The following is a 23,139-nucleotide window of genomic DNA, read 5'->3' as shown; positions in this document are numbered from 1 at the left end:
AAGAGGCTGAACACTTATGAAAAGCAATTTCCTTGTGATCTGAAGCACTCAAAGTGGATAAACTACACATGAAATGTCTTGGTCAGTTCAAGTTATTAGCATCATGGAAAGCCTAATCCCTAATAAATGCATAATGTCCCAGTGTGCCCATCCTTTCAGTATAATCAAAACCACTGGCACATGCCACATGCACTTTCACTCTCCGAGGAAATGAGAATGAGTCATGTTGTCATCTAAAGCACAGAAATATCACAAGTCTTTAATGGAAATCTTTGTTTTATTTTAAATCATGTAAAAATATTTTCATCACAGGAACAAATGTATATAAAAACTATTCAATAAATTAAAAAAACGTCTCTGATATAAAAAAAGTCTGATATATCTGTGTTGTGACATTATAAATTGCAATTTATTTATACAAATCGAAACCTTCTTCTGCTAAAAGAATTGATGTTATCAGTGAGTGCATTAGACTATCTAATCCCAATAATCCAGTCAGGTTGAGTGTCTGACAATGCACTTTTCTCACTCTATAATGACAAACTCTCCAGGATTTAGTTTAGTCCATTGTTCTTGGTAGACAACAAACCATCTTCTTAAGGGATTTAGGTGCAATCTTTGCTTTGCACAATAGAAACAGAGGACATTTACATAATAGGATAGGACAATTAAAATGAAAAAAGAATATAAAAGTCAGTTTGGCTCATCGATGGGTCTGCGGCAGTACGGACAGCAGTTGTGTTGAAGCACGAGCAGCTCATAGTCCTCACTGTGAAACATCTGTAAGGACAAATGACAATAGACATAGGTGACTCAAACGTTTAATACAAATTAAAAGGGTATTTGGGACACAAACAATGTTACAAAGGAAGGACAATGTCACAAAGGAAGGACACTGACTAAATGAAGTGCTGTCATGTGTGTCCAAATATCCTACCTTGAAGCAGGTGGGGCACATGGTGATGCTCACGTCGGGCAGCAGGGAGCGGAAGTATTCCCATTTGAGAGGTCTGGGCCAGCGCTTGATCAGGACGTCGCGTCTGCTCATGGAGCGCAGCACTGAGCGGCTCACCTTCACCGGGACAAACTCAGAGCCCCCCTGCTGTAAATACACACACATTTAAGGATGAACATTGTGCGTTCGCCCATAGAGATGGAGGTTTATGTGATCAACAAATGCTTTCTTTTCTTACCTCAAAGGTCATTTTGGCTGTGAAAGGGTCTTCCTCTGGCTCACTGAAACCGTCATCCATTCTTAATGACTGTGACTCTAATTTTTGTCAGTTAAGAAAAAGAGGACAACATGAATATTTAATTACTTACTTTTTTCTACTAAGGAAATCCTATTTGCTTTACAAATGTGCCACCAAGACCCTTTTAAGATTGAAAAGATTGAAACTGTCAATCACTTTCTCCCTGTCTGTCAGATAAATGTGTTAAAGCGGGGCAGGCTTCAGTGGCCTTGAGTCTCCTGGGCTAATGCAGGTTAATCCCTGCTCGACGGCTGTGGCTACGACTCCAAGGGTTAGAGTCATTAAGATGAGACAGGAGAGCCTAGCTAACCCTATTAGCTCAAGAGCTAAGATGACTTAGCTCTGACAGCTTACCCACCAGCGAAGAATCCAGGCCAGTGCAGACTAAACAGCTTCTAGGGGCTGTCACAAGAAAGAGCAGTCCCATGGTTCATTTTGGAGGTGATCAAAGTATAAATGTAAGTTGGGCAGAAATTACTTGAAAACAAAATACCCATTCTAACTGTGGACACTAATCTTAGCTTGAAGTTGGTTCTCAACCCACTACAGTATGTTTAAAAAGTTTCTTACTTGGCCTGATAAGTCAGTTACAATACTGACTTATCGTTCAATATATGAAAGCTGGAAAAGTATATTTTAGGGCTCAGTATGTATCGTGTGTATTTTTCCATTATAAAAGTTAAAACAATTTGGGTATTTTGAGTATTTTTGTTGCAATACATTTGACCTTAACATTTGAGCTGCTAATGTCTGAATAAGTGGCTTGTGTGGCTAATTATGGGTACATTCAGTTATTTATTGCAGCTCAGGACTTTGATACTGTATAATGATACTGTATATTTGAGAAAAGAAATAAAGTTTACTAGGATTTTCTTGCATTATTGCTATTGTATCAGTGGCATAAAGTAGTTACAATATTATCGTTTATTGCATATAACTGTAGTAATACACCATGCTTTACAGTTTGTTTTCATAACAGGCCTATTTCTTACTGTTAAACCAATGAAAATAACTCTGCATTGCAAATAAAACATAATTAAAGGTGCACTATGTAACATTAGGGTTGGGGGTCCATCACCTGCTTGTTTACATTTATTCAATTACAGGTGGTTTTCTAACTCAAAAATATCTACAAAAATAATAATTCTGACTATGAGCGGGGTTGCCTCTCCAGAGATCTGACCTGTTACTTGGCCTGGTTGGTCCCCATGAAGATAGACAGTTTTAATACCATACTGTGAAACATTCCAGGCAAAGCAATAACATCTCCATGGGGAAAAGCTTTTGACAGACCCTTCACCAGAAAAGTTCCAAAATGCACCTTTAACTTCAACGTAAGACAAAAATCTAATCTAATTGTCTTTTTTTCTTTTTACTTTGAACAGTTACTCGAGTACCATTTTTGGCTATTGTACCTGTGAGTCAAGCACTCCTGGGAGTGACCGACAGAATGTGAGTTAAATAATTCATAAACTCAGCATGTGGACCATCTGTTATTGTGTGAGAGTGGGATTTGTCACAGGTGATCAAAGGATACCTCCACTGTCCACATTGTGCCACTGTGCATCCCTCTGATCTGAGCGAGGGACTTCCAGGTCGATGAGAGAAACGGCCTCTTCGTCGCTGATGCCCTCCTCCAGGTAGAACTGGACAAGAGGCAACACTTCTGCAAAGAAAGACACAATATTGAGACATTAAAGGGCTCATTTGGAGACGTAGACAATGAATGAATAAAGGATACTCAATGTGAATAAAACAAAACACAACTTTAGGTATGTTTTTGAGAAGGTAACAAAATCCTAACATACCTAAAAGCTCATAAGAACCCAATTTACATAATATAAGACCTGTAAAGTTGTCTGACAGAGGTTGAGGCGTGTTTGTGTGGCACTGACCATAAGAGGAGGCAGAGTAGATGAAAGGCTGTCTGCAGTTGATGCACACGCTCCCCTGATTGTTCAGCAGAGGGTTGTTGGTGGAGCAGCGGTAACACATCATGCCCTCGATCAGGTCCTAGAGTAAAGCCACCACATCAAACCAAAGTGTATTATTTATGTTTGAGTTTACTTTTGCCGACCACACCATAATGGAAAAAAATATGTTGATACTCAAATATTCATTGGTTTCTGCTTCCTGTTTATAGGTGATATTTTGAGGACATTTGCCCATTCAGAAATCTAGCATTTACTTTGAAGTGTTAATTGCTATGGTAACTGTGCTGGATTTAGATTACTCCAAAACCCATGACGTGCATTATTCATTCACTCTCTGCACTAAGTGATGGTAAGCTCTGCCTGCAATAGATGACCTGGGGCTTCCAGACATGTGTGGCTGTCGATCAGTGCCACTGGCCCCTGTGACCATCACCAATCGAGTGACTGATGATTCAAAAAGCATAATATAATACATAGGGCACAATGACAGCATACACAACCCCAACACGAGATTTACTTAAAAGGTGCATTGTGTAACGTTTTGGTTGAAATTAAAATAAAATAGGGAAATCAGAAACAAAATACCAGATAACCAAGATTAAGGACTAAGGCAAGATTATGCATTGCTCAGACAAAAGAGGACCACCAAAAGCAGTAGTTTCCATGTAGATAAGACCTCCAGAACACACCTCGCTGTCATGGAAGGGTTTGGAGCGGATGGTGAGGCTGCCTAATTCCACAGAGTCCTGAAACCGAGATGGGATATGCAACTCCTGGAGCTTCTCATACGAATACCTGGCGAGTTTGTAGGCACCCAATTTTCTACTCTGCTTGGCCAACGCATACAAGGTGTTTCTGTTTACTGGGTCAAGGGGAAAAAATCTATGGATGAAAAGAGCCAGGAAATATGTTCATCTAGTCACATCCAATACAATATCAGAAAACATTTTTGCTTTCAAAATATCAATCATTTTAAACACTTTTAACAGAGAGTTCTACTAAGCCTATTAAACCTAAAAAAAACTATGAGCTTTATGCCAAGTTAGGATGTTGTTATCTCAAAAACATTCCTGGAGTTATGTTTTGTTTAATTCACACATGTTTGAGTAACTCTTTATTATTAGTCTGTTTATAAAGCTCAAAATGTCTGTTCCACCTTGTGACGTCATGTAGCGGTAGTTTTAAATTTAACAGCTGCCTTTTACCTTTTGGTTAGTAGAGACTGGCAATTCCTGGTCTGAAATTGTCCAAATGATTCTAGTGAAGTTGTATGGAGTTTAAAAACACAGTGGAGCACTTCCTGTATTACCACATGTGATCACAAGGTGGAACACAGTGTTTTCTGTTTGAGAGAAGAACATGTGCATGTCCCACTGAGAGGAGGCCCCAGGGAAGACCCAGGACACGCTGGAGTGACTATGTCTCTGGGCGCGCGCGGGAACGCCTCGGTATCCCCCTGGAAGAGCTGGAGGAATTGTGTGGAAAGGGAAGTCTGGGCCTCCCTGCTCAGACTGCTGCATCCGCAGAGCAGAGTGTTTGTGTGAGTGAAACAAAACACAATTTCAGGTATTTTTGTGATGAGGAAACAATGTCATAACAATGATCAGAAAATAGTGTATCTTTAAAGGGCCCATATTTATCTAACTTTTTACAGTGAATGAAACCTGATAGATAAGTTTAATGCATCCATTGGAAAAAGTCCCCCCCACCTGAAAAGTTACATAGTGTACTTTTAAACAATACTACCTGGATTGGATTTACTCGTTAGACTGATAAAGACCCAAATCTTGTTCTGTACTGCAGCTGTTGCATATTTAGGGTTTGCCACCACAGCAAACCATCTGCCTCAAATGGATTACAAAAACTACAGCAGATCTAGTTCAGTATTTTTAGGATAGTGAGACTTTATCATCATCACATAAAAAAAGAAGAAAAAAAAAAACAGTTCAGTCCCTGGTGTGCTTAATGAGTAGAGAAATATCTTTGCTGAGGCGGCAACACAGAGCCCCACATACCACATACCACAACACTAACTTCCTGATTTGTGTGTGCGTTTTGGTACGTGTGTGGAAGTGCAAAGTGCTATATTTGTAAGTAGACACAGGGACGGTTTCGAGTGTTCCTCTTAGAACATCATGGACAAGTCAATGAGTTGCAGCTGCAGTATCTCTACACTGGCACTCCTCAATCACTTCAACTTAACATCCCCTCTTCTCTCCTCTCCACTCAGAGCTCCCTGTGCCTCCCACACACCCAGTTCTGTTCAGCTCCTGATAAATGCATGTTCCTCTATTGTATGTGCAGCTTTTCTGTGACATAGTGTTTAATTGTTTATATCGGGGTCTATAAATCCAAGTTTCGAGTTTTTAGGACAACCATGGCTATAGAAGAGTCCAGGTGTTCCAGATGGTCTTTTTAAAGCTTTGCTCCAGTTGTGTCGGAGTAAGTGGTAATATAAGGATTAGGGTAAGCAAGTAGCTCCAATAAAGGCTGCACATTTTAACTCCTTGACCCCAAATCTATTTGTATTGATCCAACTGCTCCATGGAGAATTTTTAAGGGGTAAAAGCACTATTATATTCTCCTTTGCAACTGTCCATGGTAATTTCCCAAATTTGTAAAGTTTGATACAAAAACAACAGCAGGAAATGAATACTGACAAAACTACATACTACCAAATTGTGTCGGACTAAGTGTTAATGTAAGGATTTATACTGATCAGAATGCTCCGTGGAGACTTTTTAAGGAGAAAAAGTACTATTACATTCTCCTTTGTGATTGTCCATGGTCATTTACCAACTTTCAAACAGCAGGAAATAAATACTAACAAAACTGTGCAGTACCAATTATGAAGAAATAAGTGCCCAAGAATTGTTATTAGGATTGAACTTGCCAACCAGCAGGGGGCTCTCCTATTTCTGGAGTCCAAAATGTTATGTGCATTTGCCTTTGTGTCTATTGTATGCTATGATTTTTGTCTTCGGGGGCTGTCGGATCAAATTAAACATATTGTGTGGAGTTTGTGTGCATATGTCACAACAAACGTGACTAATCAAAGCATTTGTTTGGATATGGAGAGAGTCTGTCTCCACTTGGCACGGCCTCCACTCTGTCATCACATCTTTTCTTTTTCTCAGCATGGCCAGCTCAGGCTAAATCATTTCTCAACTTAACTGTTGTCTAAGTTTCTAAAATATGGTGCTTTCGAGAGTATAACTTTTGTGTGCAAAAGGATACACTTTGGAAATGCCTGGTGGTATTTCTTTGGTGAGATTATTCAAAAGAAACCTGCAAATGTTGAAAAGGGTCTCAGGCATGTGAGAACTGAAGGGCTCATCCTGTAAATGCAAACAGACAGAAATGAATTTAAGGAAGATATCATTTCAAAACCATCTCATCTGATCTACTAAATGTCTAGTTTCATATTTCAATTTAGTGAGGGCAGGACTACCACTTTATGACCCCAGAGTGATCAATCACATAGTGTATATAGTGACTGTCCTGGGGAGTTAAGCTCAAATGTAAAGGTTTTATGCCCTGCACTGAATCACTGTGATGTCTCTCTATTTCTGTGGGTGTGACTGCAGCTCAGTGCAAACCTGTAAAAACAAACGGAGGAGACAGACGCAGGCCAGGACACCCATAAAGTGCTCCGGACCAAAGTCAGTTTATTTGTTAAGTGTAGGGACTGAGGGACCAATGATGAAGTAATAATTATTGTGACACTCGTTTGTTGGCATGGTTATTGGAAATGTAATAGGGAAAATTAAGACTAATTCACTTTGTGCTGTATCAATTATTTTTTTTAGTGCTAGTATTCTATAGTTCAGGATAACAAGCAGTTCTACTCTTGTTGTCAGCTAGAGTATTTAATGGAATTTCAGTGTAATGCCATATGGAATTTTATTGGATATTTAACTTCCACCAAAATATTCATTAAGTTTCATGTGCTCTCTTCACCAAATTCAACCTAAAAATTCAACTCGTCAACTTGTGTATTCATAAATAAAGTATAATAAAACTGAATATAGTTGAGGAATACAGAATGATTAGACTGTTTAACACCATCTTCTGCCACTAAATCCTCAAATGTATCCAGGCTTGGTACTGACACAAAGATTATATATTGCTCACAGTGTAACGTTGAATAGATCTGTAGACATGATACAGCTCTGCCAGATGTTGAAAACGATCAAACTTCTTCAGCATTTCACTGCACTGATCTTCACTTTCTGATGAACAAAAACAAAGACACAAAAAGCATTCAATTTTACACTGTACAAATGTGTAAAATCATCTAGCAGTTTGTTGTTGTTGAAGATATTGCACCTCACCTCGAGCGATGTCCAGGCACTGCATTGAGAGCATCCAGTAATAATAGCCAGCATCATTGAATCTGTTCTCCACCACTGCATTGTGGGTAAGTTGCTCCAGGACTTTGACAGCCTCATTCTGTAGCCCGGCCTTGTGAAATGCTGACAGAGCAAAAATACAAAAAATTAATGAAAGTTCTAGTAGTTAGAAATTTGTCTGAAACTTGAATAGAGCAGTTTAGCAAGACTAAGGAAATTAAAGGTGTACAATCTTTTTCGGTGGGGGGTGTGCAAGTACTTGTGCCCATGGAGATATTTATGCTCCACCTGGAATGTTCCATAGTACGGCATTTAATATATCTAGTATTTATCAAATTACAGATGTATTTCTCATAAATAGTTTGAAAAACATCTATTCTTACTGTAAGCGACTCTGTATCTGACTTGTAACTTGTAACATCTATTTTTCACCACAGAGTTACATAAGTTTAATACCACACTATGGATTATCCTAGGACAACATCTCTATGGAGACAAGCAAATGGTGAACCCTCCATATAAGCAACATTTAAATAGTCATACTTTGAAGACCTTGCTCTCTGCATAATTACTTTCTATACACATTTATAGCTTTGTTAGAATAAAGAGGATTACTTGCACAAACTGTAATGTACTGCTAGGACCCTATTTAAGTAACCAGAGACAAAGTTTGGGTATGTTTTCATGTGTGCGTCATCTGGTTTTAAAAGGTCTAATGCACATGTTCCCATCAGAAGGTAATTAGAAACAGCATCGGGGAGTCGACCCCCTCCGATGACCCAGGCCCAACACACACAGCAGGGGTCAGCATTCATTACCGCCACATAATAATAAGCTTACTTCACTATATGAAAAAATCTTTATGTTTCTCTTAGTGCACTGTTACAATAATTGAATTGCTTTCACTTGGGTAATTGCGTAATTGTTACACCTAGGCACACGTGACAATAGGAGCAAAAAAAGGAATTTTAGAGATGTAATGATCCAACTTTTGCAGTAACAATACCAATTCCGATATTATAGCTTTAACTATCTGATACCCGATATCAGGTACAGATTCAAACTGCATTAATTTCCTTAAAACGAAAATAATATAAGACAAAACACATCCAAATATGTTGTGTGGTAGTTATCTTTCAGAACAACTTTGTATAATGTATAATATAACTTTGTACATGTTCAAACACTAGGAGACTTTCTGGGCCTTCCTGTGTCTTATTACATCAATCTAAACAGTATGTCCAACCAGGATATCAGCTGATCCGATATTTGGATGCCCATATCTTATACAGCAAATTTTCAATATCGGTGCCAGTATCAATCCCAAGAATGTATATTTATTCATGTTACAGTTTATTAGCCATGGTATATTTTTTGTAGTGCTAAATACAGAACTACAGTTGCTAGTAACAATTGTCTACAACAAACTGCAAAGAACATGTAATATATGAGCAATAGTAACACAATACGTAGTGTTTAGTCTTGTATTACATGTACAGACAGGCAGAGGAAGATGGTGGAGAGGAGGAAATCTGCCTGCTGAGATCATAATTATAAATCTATGAGCTGATTATAACTATGGTTACATTTGGTAATCATCATCAGGCCGGCTTGTAGTGCGGGTGATTACTGCCATACATGTTTGTCATTTAGTTAACAGACAGCGTGCTTTCCCCTGCTCTCTCCAGCAAAGGCGATCATGTTTTACAGTGGATATAGAGGATCTCAGGGAAGCAGTGAAAAATGCCTGGGTTCAGTAGTCTCATCATTTCCATATGTACTTTGTAAAACTGGACTGAGAAAGTTAAGTAGGAAGGGAAGTTGTTGTGATGTTGGTAAAACAAACTTAAATTTTTGACCTGGTTAAAGTTATTCTTTTTCTGACCTAACCTACCTAACCTAATCTTCTGGTACATGCTTATTATCAATAAACTGTTTACTGTAGATGGACATTTATTACGCGCTTAATAAAAGTGCACTATTGTACTTTCCTGGTGGATATTGGCCACAGGTTTGTCATCACGGAGATATTGCACGGAATGTTCCACAATGATTAATCATATCCATTTCCACAGGGACAAGCAGGTGATACCAAATTTTTGAGAAATAGCAACCCTTTTTGCAATTGAAATAAAAGAAGCTACAGGATAGTATTTACAGTAAATGCCCTACTGTGGAACATAGCAGGCAAAGGAAAAACATCTCCATCGAAAAATAAAGATCCACACAAAAAAAGTGACGTGCACCTTTAAATATATTCTAGAGTTACTCACCATTCTGAGCCTCCTCAAAGCGATCATTTTCTGCTAACCATTGTGCATAAGGTACATAGACATTATTCTTGAACTGTGGATGTTTCTCTACCATTGAGAAGGCCTGCAAAAATAAAGAATGTACATCATTAATGAACTGCCCTGAGCAATTATAAATGATGTTAAACAAACTGTTGATTTAATCGTTTTGTTAAATGTGATATACATAACTTCCTGTTTCACAATTGCAATGATAGAATGTCAATGACCTAAGTCTATTTCATTCTCCCCTCAGGTTCAGTCCTTTAGCAGTTTGAATGACAGGGTAAAGGAGTCAGTGGAGTGGCCAGCGGACACAAGCTGCAGACCTGTCACAGTGATGGATAATACCAAATGTCCTGTAGCCACGTCTGGGCCAAAATACACACATTTCATACCAAACACAGATGAGTGCCCCACGTCTTTGACTCCTAAGCCTTTAATGAAATACTGTTATTTATCAAATAGTGGGTGTAGTAAATAGCATCCATATGGCCAGTTCAGTAACTCAGTCTGTGCTCTGGCGTTCAATAGCGTCTGTCTCCCTCTGAGAAACATATAAAATACTACTCTTTGTGCGTATTATACTTGTCCCCAGAGGTTGACTCTAGACAAAAGTGGTTTGACACTACTGCACCATTTGCCATGTGATTTGATGCTCTTTTTCTATTGTTGCTGATATTTGATGATAACAAAATGGCCCTGAAAACAAGACTTTAACAAGGGATTCTTGCCTGTCCAGAGTTAGTGGTGGCTTTTTAAGTCCTTGGCTAAAATACATAGCAAGTTTGGGATCATGGGCTTTTAGTTATGGTGAACTAAATCTTCCTTGGACTAATCTGGGTATAAATAGTTTTGCTTTTATGCTAATTAGAACAGGTATATAACTAGTTCTAAATGAGAGATAACGCATAAGAAACTACCTGAAGAACACAATGTCATTAGTAACTATAGTTTTCTGCTTATCTCTGCAAAAACAGCAACAACAGAGTTTGCTATGTGATTTCTAACACTACTTTCTAAACTTTGGCATGTTTTTAGCACAGTGTGTTGCACTGAAAGTACAGCTAATATTTATATTATGGTCTCTGGAGGCTCTATATAAGCCATGATGAGTGGAGCAGGTGTGCCTCTCGCGTGCAGAACTATGTCAGACCTCGTCCCAGTGCCGGGTTTCCACGTGCAGCTGCACCAGAGCCTCTAAGTCCCCCATCTTTGAGTAGGTCTCTGAGGCGTATCCATGGTGCTTCAGCTTCTTGAAATAGTGTGCGCACTTTGCCAGGGGTTCACGCTCAGCTTTGTCCAACTTACGAGCTATGTCTATCAGCCTGATGAGGAAAGAACAAAGCAACTGTTTGCATAAATTATACAATAAATATACAGTCAGTATGAAGCGTACAGGGCCTCTAGTTGAAAAGAAAAATATAATGGACTATGTAGACTTGAGACCTGGCAACCACTACACTAGTTAAAAACAAAATAAATAGTCATAAGATTTTCCCTTACCTCAGGTAATTTTTATAAAATGTAATATGTTCCCTTTACTTTATCACCTGTCTCTGCTTTCACTCGACATGTCAAAATGTATCTTTTATTATTTATCTTCAGGGAGAGAAACATATGTTCCGGATATAAGCAATATCAGGTCATGGTTGTAAAAACTCAGATGGCTTTAGTCAGTGCGTCTCTAGTTTTACACATGCTTGTGAAATTTTGCCTACTCCCTCTGAGCTTTATTAGCTAATGGATATAATATGCTGATTTGAATAATTATAGTTTGGGGATCTTAAAATGATGCTAATTCACATCCTCAATTACACAGTTTACATTTTTACAATTGTGGAAAAATGTATACAAAACCCACATGTCTGCCCAGCCATTCTCTCCGATAATCTCAATGGCTTTGAGATGCTCTCCAGCTGTAAGGTACATTTCTGCTGCAGCCCGGGGCTCCTTACTGCTCTTAGCCCAGTCTGCCTGTTTAGTCATCAGGTCCCGTGAGCTCTTGGGGTCTGTCCCTCCAATAAACTCCTGCAAAAGAGGGGAAGAAACACACAGGTATCTTTCCATTGTGACACATATTACAGGGGTGGATATATTAATCATCAAAAGAACATTTTGCCTCCAATGGTAATGTATTAAAAGCAGGAATAATGGGTTGAGTGAATATGACAAAGGTGATGGTTAGACATTTGGATCAGAGAATCGCCAAAATGACATCTTTTCCCAGACTGGTATTCCCAGTTTCTAGTGGTCACTATATATCAAAAGTGGTCCAGTGGAACAGGAAGGAACAGAGGTTAACCACTGACAGCGAATTCACATGTGGGGTGCTGATTCGTGAGAACAGAGATAGCACAAAGAGCTATGTTTCAGAGGCAGAGGTAGTGCATAAGGAAGTTTAGCTTGGATAGTCATAAACAAGGGAGCCAATGGGGACAAAAAGGAAGCTACAGAAACCACAGTTAGTAGTAGGGCTTTTGCCTCTGGTGTCCAATCCATCCCACTTAAAACAAACAACCTGTGCGACCAGATGTCCATATGACCACATAAATATACTGCAGCCACATCAGTGACACAGACTAATATGCACACAAACTAACCTAAAGTGTATGATTATAAAGTCATGTGAACAATAGCTGATCAAAGTGTCTTCCCACACATACAATACATTTGATGTTTACCATGAACTCAAACGGAAGTCCATTTAAGAGCACTGTGCACCTTGACTATGTAGGTGGAAATAAAGAATGCATTTAATTGTGTTCTATTTACTTAATTATGTCTTATTGTTGTAATATTTATGGAGGTCTACTATATCTGCAGTGATAGATTGACAAGACAGACAAGTAAGCAATGTATGCAATTGTAGATGTATTACAGAATACTTTTTCTCACGAACCATCCCGTGGTAGTATGTCTGATCAAAAGATAAACAAACATGGCTATTTAAATGATAAATCATGACTCAGGAGATGAAAGACGGGCATAATGGGAAGTGGAGGGGGTTGAGGAGACTTTGTAAACCCCTTGGAGGGCCCCAACTTGGCATCCAAGCACACGGTGAGGAAAAACATATGTTCTGCAGCCCTATAACATGCAAAGTTTTTCCAAGTCCTTCTGTCCATATTGATGCTGAGGTTAGTTACACTTAGTATATGTATCTGAAGCATTGGTGTTTTACCTTGGCAAACTCAAACATTCGCAGGTCTGTGTACATGCTCAGGGCCCTGGACTCCTGGTTGCTGCGTTTGTAGAGGTTGGCTGCCTCATGGAATTTCCCCTGGTTGGCACAGACGTCTGCCAGAAACAACTCATTGTCGCTCTCACCACGCTTCTTCCTCTCCTGCAGATCAGTCAAACAACATCAGCAAGTATACAGACAGCAGCAGTGCCATATGTGAGGAACAATACTACAATCCATCAGGACCATTACAAAACAAAACTAAAATAAAAAACAACAACTGCGAAATGGTATCACTTTCTTTTTCTGTAGTTTTAAAATTATTTTGCTCACACCTCACACAAAACATTTGCTTAGCACTGTATATCTAGAAATACAAGCCAAAACTAACAATGGAGATGTGCGAGGTGCGACCCAAACCAGAGCCAAGCAATAAATAAATGAAAATAATCGTCCAGCACTGAATATGTGATGATTGCTTTGTTGTTGGATAAATGGATACAGCATGTTTTACCTCAATACTGTTAATGAGCTCCAGGTAACGCAGGTCTCTTATTCTAATGAAGGCCTGGATTCATCAAACAAAAACACACAAAAACATAATTAAATACAAACAATGTTAATGATTAAAAGAGTAAACATAGTATTAAATATGTTAATTAAATCATGAAAATCTACATGTTTGATTTTCCAAAATCTATGGGCCTGCTGTTCTTTCTCTCTGTCTGCAGCTCAGTGTGATCAGTGCTGATCAGTATGATTTGTGCACATCGACTGACCTTTTTAGCGGTATCAAAGTCAAGTCCCTCCAGGGCTTCTGTGGCCAAATCTCTCCAGTCACTGTCTGTCACACCCAGACAGGCGATCTGATAGGCCTCCTTAAACATCTTCTTCTCAAGATACTGGTACATGGGAGCTGACTATCAAAGGAGCAGACAACTAAGTCAGGGACAACAAAAAAATATCAATATATCCTAAATCAATGTGTGTAAAATCGTGCCCTTTAGATGGAAGTACAACCTGGATTAAGTATATCGAGTAGTAGACAGACAATACACAATACAAGCTGATGATTGTTGTAAACTCAAAATAATCTTAAAATAGAACTTTAAGTTGTGACATTATTACAGCTGTGATGATTATGGTTTACCAAACAAAATTCTGATACTTTGCAGAGACATCATGTTCAGAGTGTTCGACATGTATCTCTATGGTGGAATGTTCAGCAGTTACCATGGTGACACAATGCACACGCACGCACACACACACACACACACACACACGCGCGCGCACACACACACACACACACACACACACACACACACACACGGTAAGCATTCATGGTCCTGTTTAGGTGTTTGATTTTCAACAAAAAAGTGACAGTGACTAATTGAAATCAACAAACAGTTGTAGTTCCAGATAAGCCAGTTCTTTATATTCAAAATTTAAAGTCAAATTGTGCTAAAACAAAACTAAGATCAAAGCCTATCTTGAGTAACAAAGTTTTAGACAGAGCAGTGCCTCCCCCCCATAGAATGCTGATGGCATCAGCTGCAAAGTATCAATACATATATTACAGAAATAATTTCACTTTTCCACTATATCATAAGGTGTTTGTTTGTCTTGTGCACTTACTTGCGGCACCTCCACTGCACACATGGAGTAAACATGGAGGCAAAATATCTTAGAGCCATTGTAGCCAACCACAAAGCCCTGCATCTTCTGCTGGTGAACTGGGAAGTTGCTGGCCTTGATGTTGAGGTACCCATTGCCAGAGAAGCACAACATGTCCTCACACTGGGTGTTCCATGCCACGCTGTTAGCATTAGGCTCCTGCAGGAGAGAGCGAGTGGGTATATAAAGAAGGATTAAAAGTCACTGCGAGCACAGAGCAGCACCATTATATTTACATACATGTTTTGGACATGCAATAATATACTGAAAGCACTAACCTGAAAAAGCAGTTCTTTATTATTAATGTCATAAACCAGGAGGGTGTTGTGTTCATCAACTACAGCCAGTTTATTGCGTGAGGAACTCATGTCTAAGCAGCGCACTGAGGTTGACAACTTCAGTAATGTGATGGGGAATGGGTTATCAACAAATATCTTCAAAATCTACATAAAATTGAAAGCAGAAATGAGAATCAACAAGAAATGGCAAAATAAAAGTTTGAAAGTATTTGTAAATGTTATATCACCACTGCAATGGACTTAACAGTGGTGTTCCATTTCAAACTTGGTACCATTGTTTAAATATAATAAAAATATTATGTAACCAAAGTACTTTGGCTTGGTCTGAGGTTTTGTCTAGTGAATACAAGAAAAAAATTCCAATGAAAGTACTATGTCAAATATAAGTTCAAGATTTGGCAATCATAAATGTTGTTTTGAATGTTCTTTCTCATGTCATAGTGCCCAAGAACAAAACCAGGGCACTGTATAGTGTAGATCTGATATTTTAACTTGATTGATGAATTAAGAACAAGTTGAAACACTACGCCAAATTGATTTTTGGTAGACCTGGATTTTTAATACAAACTTTTTAGAAGAAAACCAATCTTTGTTAAATTTTTTCCCACACTCACAGCTCCATTCTTCAGCCCGACGAGCAGGCCCTCTCTGGCTGGTGGACCTCCAATCACTTTGATGTAGCGGATCAGAGATTCCATCACCCATTCTTTCTCTCTGACACTGGTAAAGGACAGACACTGCAGCCGCTTCTCCTGCACGACACAAGATAAAACAGTAAAGGCTATTTAAGTCTGAACATCTATTCTTACACTAGCTTTTAAATCAGAGCTCCTTCATGCATGTGATTTTTGGTCTCCAAATTACCTGTAATATTTGAAAATGACTTTGAATGGTTGACTGGACATAGAATTGTTTGTTTGTTTTACTAATAGTATGATATTATTATTGAACAAAATTACAATAAAAGAGGAAAAGATTAAGGTAAAATTGTACATCCCACCCAAAGTTTAATAGATTGTCCAATATGTATCTAATGCAGAACTACATTATTAATAATATTATTATTATTATTATTATTATATAAACACAGGTAAATATCCATGGTAACAGATTGGACATGTAGGCAAAGTGACAGATCATTATCCAGTGTATCCTGTGTATTAGCATACTGTAGTAGATGTCCTGCTCCAGTGCATATGTGCATGTGATGTGACAGAGACATAGAACTGGTTAGATAAATGTGGTCAAAATCTGGTTTAGATAAGATAAAAATGCAGAGACAGAGCTGAAGCAAAAACACAGATTCAAAAATTAAACAACCAGCGTTAGGGCTGCTCCTGCTGCCTAATACATACAGACAAGCAGGGAAGGAAAAACCCCAGAGACCATGACAGGTTCAACAGTCTGTGGTCCTAGCCTTCACCCGACTGTCTAACTTTATCTAGTTTAAACAAGGCTGAGAAAGAGAGAGGGCAACTGAGCCTGCATACCACATGCACAGCTGGATCTTTCTTTCCAAATAGGCAGGGACATCTGGAGAACTGGCTAATTTTTGATAACATCTCTTCTCACTTTGTTTGAGAAAGTGAAAAATCCTATTTATCTTGTTGTTCCAAGTCTGTGCAATTTATCACGTGCCAAGAAATAAAATTTAATGACCAGAACATAGCCATTTAGGCTAGACAAAGAGAAATTTGTGGTGTGTATGATTTATGATTGAACATTCTTGAACTTAAATAAATTGATTAGTATGTGTGACTGTGTTACACTTCATATGGCCCCACCTGACACAAGATGATATGCTGAGAGCAGACCACCAACAAGTTGCATTCAAACTTTCTGCCTATTTTCTCCTTGATGCGGTAATGCATGTCTGTGGAGTCGTCTGAATACAGCTCATAGATGAAGATCTTCTCTGGAAGTTGGATTGCAAGGCGATTTCTGTAGATGGCAATCTTTTTAACCAGTTCCCGACATCTTATTCTCACTAAGGAGAAAGGGGGAAGTGTTATTTTAAAAAAAGTTATAAAATAATTAGCCTTACCATAATTATCATAACTGAAACCAACTACCAACTAAGAAAACCAAAAGATATAATTATAATTATATATTTTCACATAGAATATAAGTAGACATTGTCAAGGTTTCATCTAAAATCATTGGACTACCAGTGAGTAGCAGGGCATGTGCTTCACACTCTGTCTCAACAGGCTCTCATCTGGACGATTGTGCTGTCTGAAATGGAAGACACTGAGCATTTTGACACCTCAACAGTCCCGATTTAGAGTCATTTTGCCTTTTCAGACTAGTCATCGTATACATAAAATACTTTATTCTATCTGTCTGCTCTATGTGCCCCCAAGAGATATACAGTTATTTAACTGACTGAGGAAATAACAGTAGCTAAGCAGGCAAGACACTGCTCTCATTTTGTATTTCTACTATGAAAGTGGTGTGTGCAGGGGGTTTGATAGTGGTCTGAGGGGCCAATGGTGTAAAATGGCAGCATCACTTCCATCAGTTTGCCCCAGGGCAGCTGTGACTAAAATAGTATATCTTACCACCAAGTAAGTATGGAGTGAAGATGGCTAATCTGTAGCGCTTTGAAAGACTTCGACAAGCCTGTAAAGTATGTCATAGTAATTATTATAATTACTATATACTGACCAAAAAAGATTACCTTTTTGTTCTGTGATCAGATGCTGCACAATAACATCAGTCATGTTGTCTCTGTAAGCATAGCGATCTTTGTAAAGGCCATGAACTGTGCTGAATATAAGTTGGTAGCAGGTGATGGTCCCATCCTGGCAGCCCAACACCTAGATAAGAGATAACAATGTAGCAGTACCTCCTATTAACACTTCTAAAAAAAGACCCTAAGAGTGGGAAAGTGTTCCTGTTAGTAATGCATTTACACAGTGAAAGTGTGAGACTTGTTAACACCCATTTGCCCATAAATTTTGTTTAAAGAAGACACTCTTTTACAATAAATTATTCTTGCTTGAATATGCTGTTTCATTAGGAAAAAAAATGCAAATTTAATCTCTGCTTTGAGATGTAGTCATGAGAAACATTTTTCTATCACAGTTACTGAGGATTACATCACTTTAGACATATGTTGAATGTGGACCTACCACAAAGTTGCAGTCAGGTTTGACCCCACATGTCCACACCCATGAGTTCTGCTCTTCAATGGACCCCAATCGAACTCCATCTTTGGTGTAAAGAGATGCCTGTTTGTCAGAGCCACCCATCACTATGTACTCGCCCTTGGAGAAGTAACTCACACAGCAGGGGTCATAGTTGAGGGCTCTGTCTTTTCCAATCTAAACAGGGCAAAAAAAAAAAAAAAAAAAAAGAGACTATAAATGTCTATCCATATCTTTGATGATTATTTTGTAAGGTGTTCTAAATAGGTTTCATTGTTCATTTGCATCACATTACATAAAGTCTGTTAACTATAAGCATCTGGTTTTGCTTGGCAACTTAAAAAACTAGTTGCTGATAGAAAAATGTATTATGAAGTAGGTGATGTTGATGACACAAAAAACCTTAAGCAAACTGGCCAAGTAATGAACAGTACACATTCGTCTGTAATTACTTTAATGCCAAAGGCTATTATGGAGGAGGCAGTGTAGTAAAAGTACCATTAAAACCTAGCGGGATCTCTTCCTTTCATTGTGTGAGTTAGTTACAGACTTTCACTTTGACAGTCAATTGCAGAAGGAAGAATTTACTATATTCAGATAAGGAGTTTTGTTTCACTTTTGTTCATCTTTAAATTAATAAATCTTCTATAAATGCAAAAATTATAATATACATTTTGATAGCTACCTGCTTCCCACTAAGCTGATAGAAGGACAGCTTCTGGCCCCAGTCTGCAACAGCCAAGATGTCATTGTGTTCATCTCTAAGAAGAAGAGAAGAAAAGTATATTAACCAAAGATCACATGTCAGTTATTTGTAGTATCGGTTTTTCTGCTTTGCTTTGATTATTTTGTACCGGATCCACCCAAAACTCATTCTTTACACTGTTCGATACTGCCACCTTCAGTCCAAATTTAAAACAGACGTTCTTATTACTTTTCTGACGCTAACAAACTGACATTTTATATTCTTAAGGAGCAAGATGATAGTATTGCAAATATAATAGGACAAACTTGGAGGGATTCCAGGCGATAGACCAGATGGGAGATGAAGAGCCTCCTGGACGCTCAATCTTGACCTTTTCCTCTCCGTTCTTATTGCGAATGCTTATGACCCCATTCATCATACCAAGAGCAAGGTACTGTCCATCATTTGTCCACCTAAATTGAAATAAATGCAATTCATAAATAGTCACATAATAACATTTTCACGCACATAGCAGCATTACTTACCCACAACATGTAATTTTACTGTTTACTTTGTGTTTGTTCACAGATTTTTGTTCTGGTGACCACAGACCTGAAACAAAAGTTAATATTTAAAAACAAATCATTTTTAGTGTTTAGGTTGACACAAGGAGAAATAACAGATGCTGATTTACCAAAGTCACCAGTGGAGCAGGAAGCCAACTGATGAGTGATAGGATTATATGCAAGGCACTGGATTGAGTCATTATGTCTGTAAATACATATGACATTGTGTTTACAAATATTTATAAATGTCTGCAAATTAAGTGCACAAAGAGTTCAACGTACGTGTATTTTAAAATCCCCTCAAGTTTAGATGTCCAGATAATAATGCTTTTATCTGCTGAACCCGAGGCAAACCTCTTGCCTACAAAAAAAAAATGTCTCTCTTAATTAAGTACAGAGGTTACAAAAATGTGATTAAAAGTCATACCATCTTTGGCATATGCTACACAGTACACTGTATCTTTGTGTCCTTTTAATGGCTGATGAATTGTTCCATCCACTGCATCAAAAACCTGGAAGCAAATCATACAATAATAATACAGTTTCTCTCTTGAAATTAAAGTTTCAAGAGAGAAACTTTGTGTTCAGTCAAAGATAAATTCTTACAAGAACTCGCTTGCCCGCTGCAACAATAAGTTGGGTGCCATCTGGCTTGAAAGCAAGGTCATATATACTGCAAAACATTAAAATCAGTGAACAATGTGTTATGCATAAACAATAAAATAGTTGTAATGGTTGTAATTGTTATCATTATTTAAGATTAAAAGATTTTAAAGAATAATGAACTTTGGAAATTTATATGGATGTATATACTGTATAATAAATTACAAAACATAATAGAGGGATACAGTTCATGAAATCATTAACCCAGTGCTCAGGAGCATCAGTTATCAGGCTCGTAAAGCTAAGCTAATTTTGCCTAAATGCAATTACAGAAAAGTATGACATGCTCTTCAGATATATAAATGCATTTTGGATAATAGATTATGCCTGGAAAACAGAAATCACCACATAGTTGCCATTTTTCAACATTAAACGACAGAAATTGTTCCATGCTAACAATAACAGGCTAACTTTAGTTTACATAGCAACCACGGTTACTAACGCCTCTCATCCAAAGCTGAAGACTCACCACTGATCCCGGACAGATTCCTTCCATGCCAACGCAGCTCTCATTTCCACTTACTCAAATATCAGGAAGGAAAAGATAGCTTAAATAACAAAATTAACAGCCTGAATCAGTTTATATTGTAGTTGATTCTCCGTGTGCTTTTTTTTTCCATGCAAACGCTGGACCCCGATTACATTCACATCGCGCATGCTCAGACATTGTACTTCCTGTTTTGAAGTGACAGTATGGCGCGGTGTTCTTCATGGATTTGGCCAAAGAAATTAGGATAGATTTTTATTGTAACACATTTGTACGCCGTGTTGAAGACTTTCAAGCTTTTCGGTTCCATTATACGATCCAAATATACCCCAACTTTCAGGTTTGTAGCTAGACTACTAATCATATTCAAGTTTTAACTCTAGAATAATAAAGCTTATTTAAGACTATATATATGACGCAACAGACCGTCTATGGATCTACCTTGTAACCATTCCACAATCTATCACCAAGAAACTACAGTGCCAAGAAAGTTAGAGAATTAAATACATTTATCTAACCATGTCCAGCGTCAGTAACATGAAGATATGAATGAACAAGACATGGATTGCTTGCCCTGTGTATCACTGCCTCCTGGATGGAAAAGAGAGGTCAGACAGAGGAAAACTGGCAAAACTGCTGGAAAGATGGATGTGTATATTATAAGGTGACACTGCCTTCCTGTTATTTTTTTCTGTTATTTTCTAATTTTAATTCTTCTCTAATAATAATTGCTTTGTTCATTTTAGTCCCCATGGACAGAGGTTTCGGTCCAGGACATCTTTACAAGCTTTTCTGCAGAAAAATGGAGAGGGAAACTATAACATGAGCATGTTTGATTTTTCTTGTACTAACACAAGTATCAAAAAATCGTTTTGTACCAAAACAAAAGCAAAAAGTAAAAGGAAAGACACTGAAGATTGTAAAAAGAAAAGCACAGCAATGCCAGATGAAGCTTTCACAGTGGACTCAAGTGAACTACTCCCTACTGATTGCAAAAATCAAATAAGCCAGCAAGATGACATCATTATTAGCTCAGATATGCCAACTGAATGTACTACAAAGGAAAATACAAGTCCCATACAAGCTGGCCTTGCAACTTTTGAGGATGAAGAAAAACTGCTGAAGAGTCCAATAAGAAGTGGTTTACTGAAAGAAAAGCTGTTCACGGTGACAGGTTTAAAAGACAAAGACACAGCGTGCTTGCATCCCCTATTCCCCTCTCTGTGTGTGGAACCTGCAAGTGAGAGTGAGAATGAACAAGATGTGGCTCTGATTCACAGCAAAGCCGACGAGAAACCTATTTCAGAGCTGGGGATAGTGCACAGCAGTAGTGATGAGACGGAGGAGCAGGTGTTATCACCTAACATCTCAGTTGGGAGTAGCACGCCAGTGAGAGATTCTCAAAATAGTAAGCATGCCTGTTAAGTACTGTCAGACAGATTCACTGTGTAATTGGTAATAGTGGTTCAATTTTGACTTTTTGTAATTATGCAGGATCAAGGAAGTTAGAAGACAACAGGAAAACCAGCCCGTATTTCAGCAGTACAAACCTTAGAGATTGTAATACTAAATTACATACCATACATTTTCAAATGTTGTGCATGGACTAGTAATTGTCAATCTATATTTGTTTACAGGTCCAAGCCCACCAAGAAGGAAAGTTTTCAAGAAATGGACACCTCCTCGATCTCCATTTAACCTTGTCCAAGAAACCCTTTTTCATGATCCGTGGAAGCTCCTGGTGGCTACTATTTTTCTGAACAAGACAAGTGGTGAGTTGCTCTCTTACACATAAGGTTGATCTAAAGAAAAAGCTTGATAATTGGTACAGTTTTTACATTTGCTGAAAATTACACTCAAATTATTGCAAATTTATTTTCAATAAAATACTGTGTGTCTTTTTCAATGACCCAGGCAAGATGGCTATACCAGTACTATGGCAGTTTTTTGAGCATTATCCCACAGCTGAGCTTGCACGAGAAGCTGACTGGAAACCCATGTCTGAAATTCTTAAACCACTAGGCCTTTATCAACTCAGAGCCAAAATAATAATTCGTTTTTCAGGTAATTTTTCTGAGCTGATGAATGAATAATACAATTGCAACTGAGACTGGCCTAGTTGACTAAAATCCAAATTTTATTTTGTATAGATGAATATCTCACCAAGCAATGGCGCTACCCTATTGAGTTGCATGGTATTGGAAAGTATGGCAATGACTCATACCGAATCTTCTGTGTGGAGGAGTGGAAAGACGTAAGTAATACTTTATTATAATGAAGTGCTCATTATTATTTTTAATAATATAATGTGTTTTGTACTTATCCTAGGTGACACCCAAAGATCACATGTTAAATAAATATCATGCCTGGCTGTGGGAGAACTATAAAGCACTCTGATCATGACTTACTGTTGAACAAATGCATTAAAGAGTTCATGTTTAAGGTTAGAAGAAAAGGTTATTTTGCTTTTAGCTTGTCCAGTTAAATATCTATGTAAGTTTTAAATTATGTAATGTTCACTGTTTTTTAGGACTGCTAATAAAAAAACAACTTTCTTTTTTGAGTTTTCTTTCTGTCCCTTTAAATGTACTTGGCATTTAGA

General features: G+C 38.1%; 2 protein-coding genes across 4 annotated transcripts; one reads left to right on the top strand and one right to left on the bottom strand.

Annotated features, from left to right (window-relative positions):
* Positions 1-258: 258 nt before the first annotated feature.
* Positions 259-20,673, bottom strand: ift122 (intraflagellar transport 122 homolog (Chlamydomonas)). The gene is made up of 29 exons (XM_055165961.1): positions 20,520-20,673; positions 19,994-20,060; positions 19,815-19,899; positions 19,670-19,748; positions 19,516-19,592; positions 19,367-19,433; positions 19,148-19,294; positions 18,822-18,897; positions 18,122-18,313; positions 17,668-17,806; positions 16,772-16,974; positions 15,602-15,739; positions 14,967-15,131; positions 14,650-14,847; positions 13,794-13,934; positions 13,529-13,582; positions 13,015-13,176; positions 11,695-11,861; positions 10,987-11,158; positions 9,813-9,915; positions 7,522-7,662; positions 7,322-7,419; positions 6,425-6,525; positions 3,877-4,042; positions 3,149-3,266; positions 2,791-2,919; positions 1,194-1,270; positions 938-1,102; positions 259-780 (listed from the first exon to the last, which is right to left on the bottom strand). Exons 1-29 carry the CDS (start codon positions 20,561-20,563, stop codon positions 694-696), a joined length of 3,558 nt encoding a protein of 1,185 aa, XP_055021936.1. The 5' UTR covers positions 20,564-20,673; the 3' UTR covers positions 259-693.
* Positions 20,674-20,717: 44 nt separating this feature from the next.
* Positions 20,718-23,092, top strand: mbd4 (methyl-CpG binding domain protein 4). Of its 3 annotated transcripts, none has more exons than XM_055165963.1 (8): positions 20,718-20,877; positions 21,065-21,201; positions 21,284-21,945; positions 22,032-22,097; positions 22,175-22,309; positions 22,452-22,601; positions 22,688-22,791; positions 22,866-23,092. In XM_055165963.1, exons 2-8 carry the CDS (start codon positions 21,083-21,085, stop codon positions 22,932-22,934), a joined length of 1,305 nt encoding a protein of 434 aa, XP_055021938.1. In that variant the 5' UTR covers positions 20,718-20,877; positions 21,065-21,082; the 3' UTR covers positions 22,935-23,092. The 3 variants fall into 3 exon arrangements, with proteins under 3 accessions (XP_055021938.1, XP_055021937.1, XP_055021940.1); XM_055165962.1 differs by having other exon boundaries at positions 20,962-21,201; XM_055165965.1 differs by lacking the exon at positions 21,065-21,201 and having other exon boundaries at positions 20,720-20,877.
* Positions 23,093-23,139: the final 47 nt, after the last annotated feature.

This window comes from Boleophthalmus pectinirostris, unplaced genomic scaffold, assembly GCF_026225935.1.
Source record: "Boleophthalmus pectinirostris isolate CB_2022bp ecotype Guang Dong unplaced genomic scaffold, ASM2622593v1 HiC_scaffold_8, whole genome shotgun sequence".
NCBI classification, from domain to species: Eukaryota; Metazoa; Chordata; class Actinopteri; order Gobiiformes; family Gobiidae; genus Boleophthalmus; species Boleophthalmus pectinirostris.
The sequence above is the reverse complement of the archived record's forward strand: the minus strand, read 5'-3'. Positions and strand labels throughout refer to the sequence as shown.

Excerpts from the sequence above, each read along its gene's own strand:
- ift122 (XM_055165961.1), bottom strand. The coding sequence starts at position 20,563 with ATGAGAGCTGCGTTGGCATGGAAGGAATCTGTCCGGGATCAGTG. Across the intron at positions 19,749-19,814 it reads TGTAGCATATGCCAAAGATG|GCAAGAGGTTTGCCTCGGGT; the intron begins GTATGACTTTTA and ends TTTTTTTTGTAG. Across the intron at positions 2,920-3,148 it reads CTACTCTGCCTCCTCTTATG|AAGTGTTGCCTCTTGTCCAG; the intron begins GTCAGTGCCACA and ends CTTTCTTTGCAG.
- mbd4 (XM_055165963.1), top strand. The coding sequence starts at position 21,083 with ATGAATGAACAAGACATGGATTGCTTGCCCTGTGTATCACTGCCTCCT. Across the intron at positions 21,202-21,283 it reads ATGGATGTGTATATTATAAG|TCCCCATGGACAGAGGTTTC; the intron begins GTGACACTGCCT and ends TGTTCATTTTAG. Across the intron at positions 22,310-22,451 it reads TTTTCTGAACAAGACAAGTG|GCAAGATGGCTATACCAGTA; the intron begins GTGAGTTGCTCT and ends TCAATGACCCAG.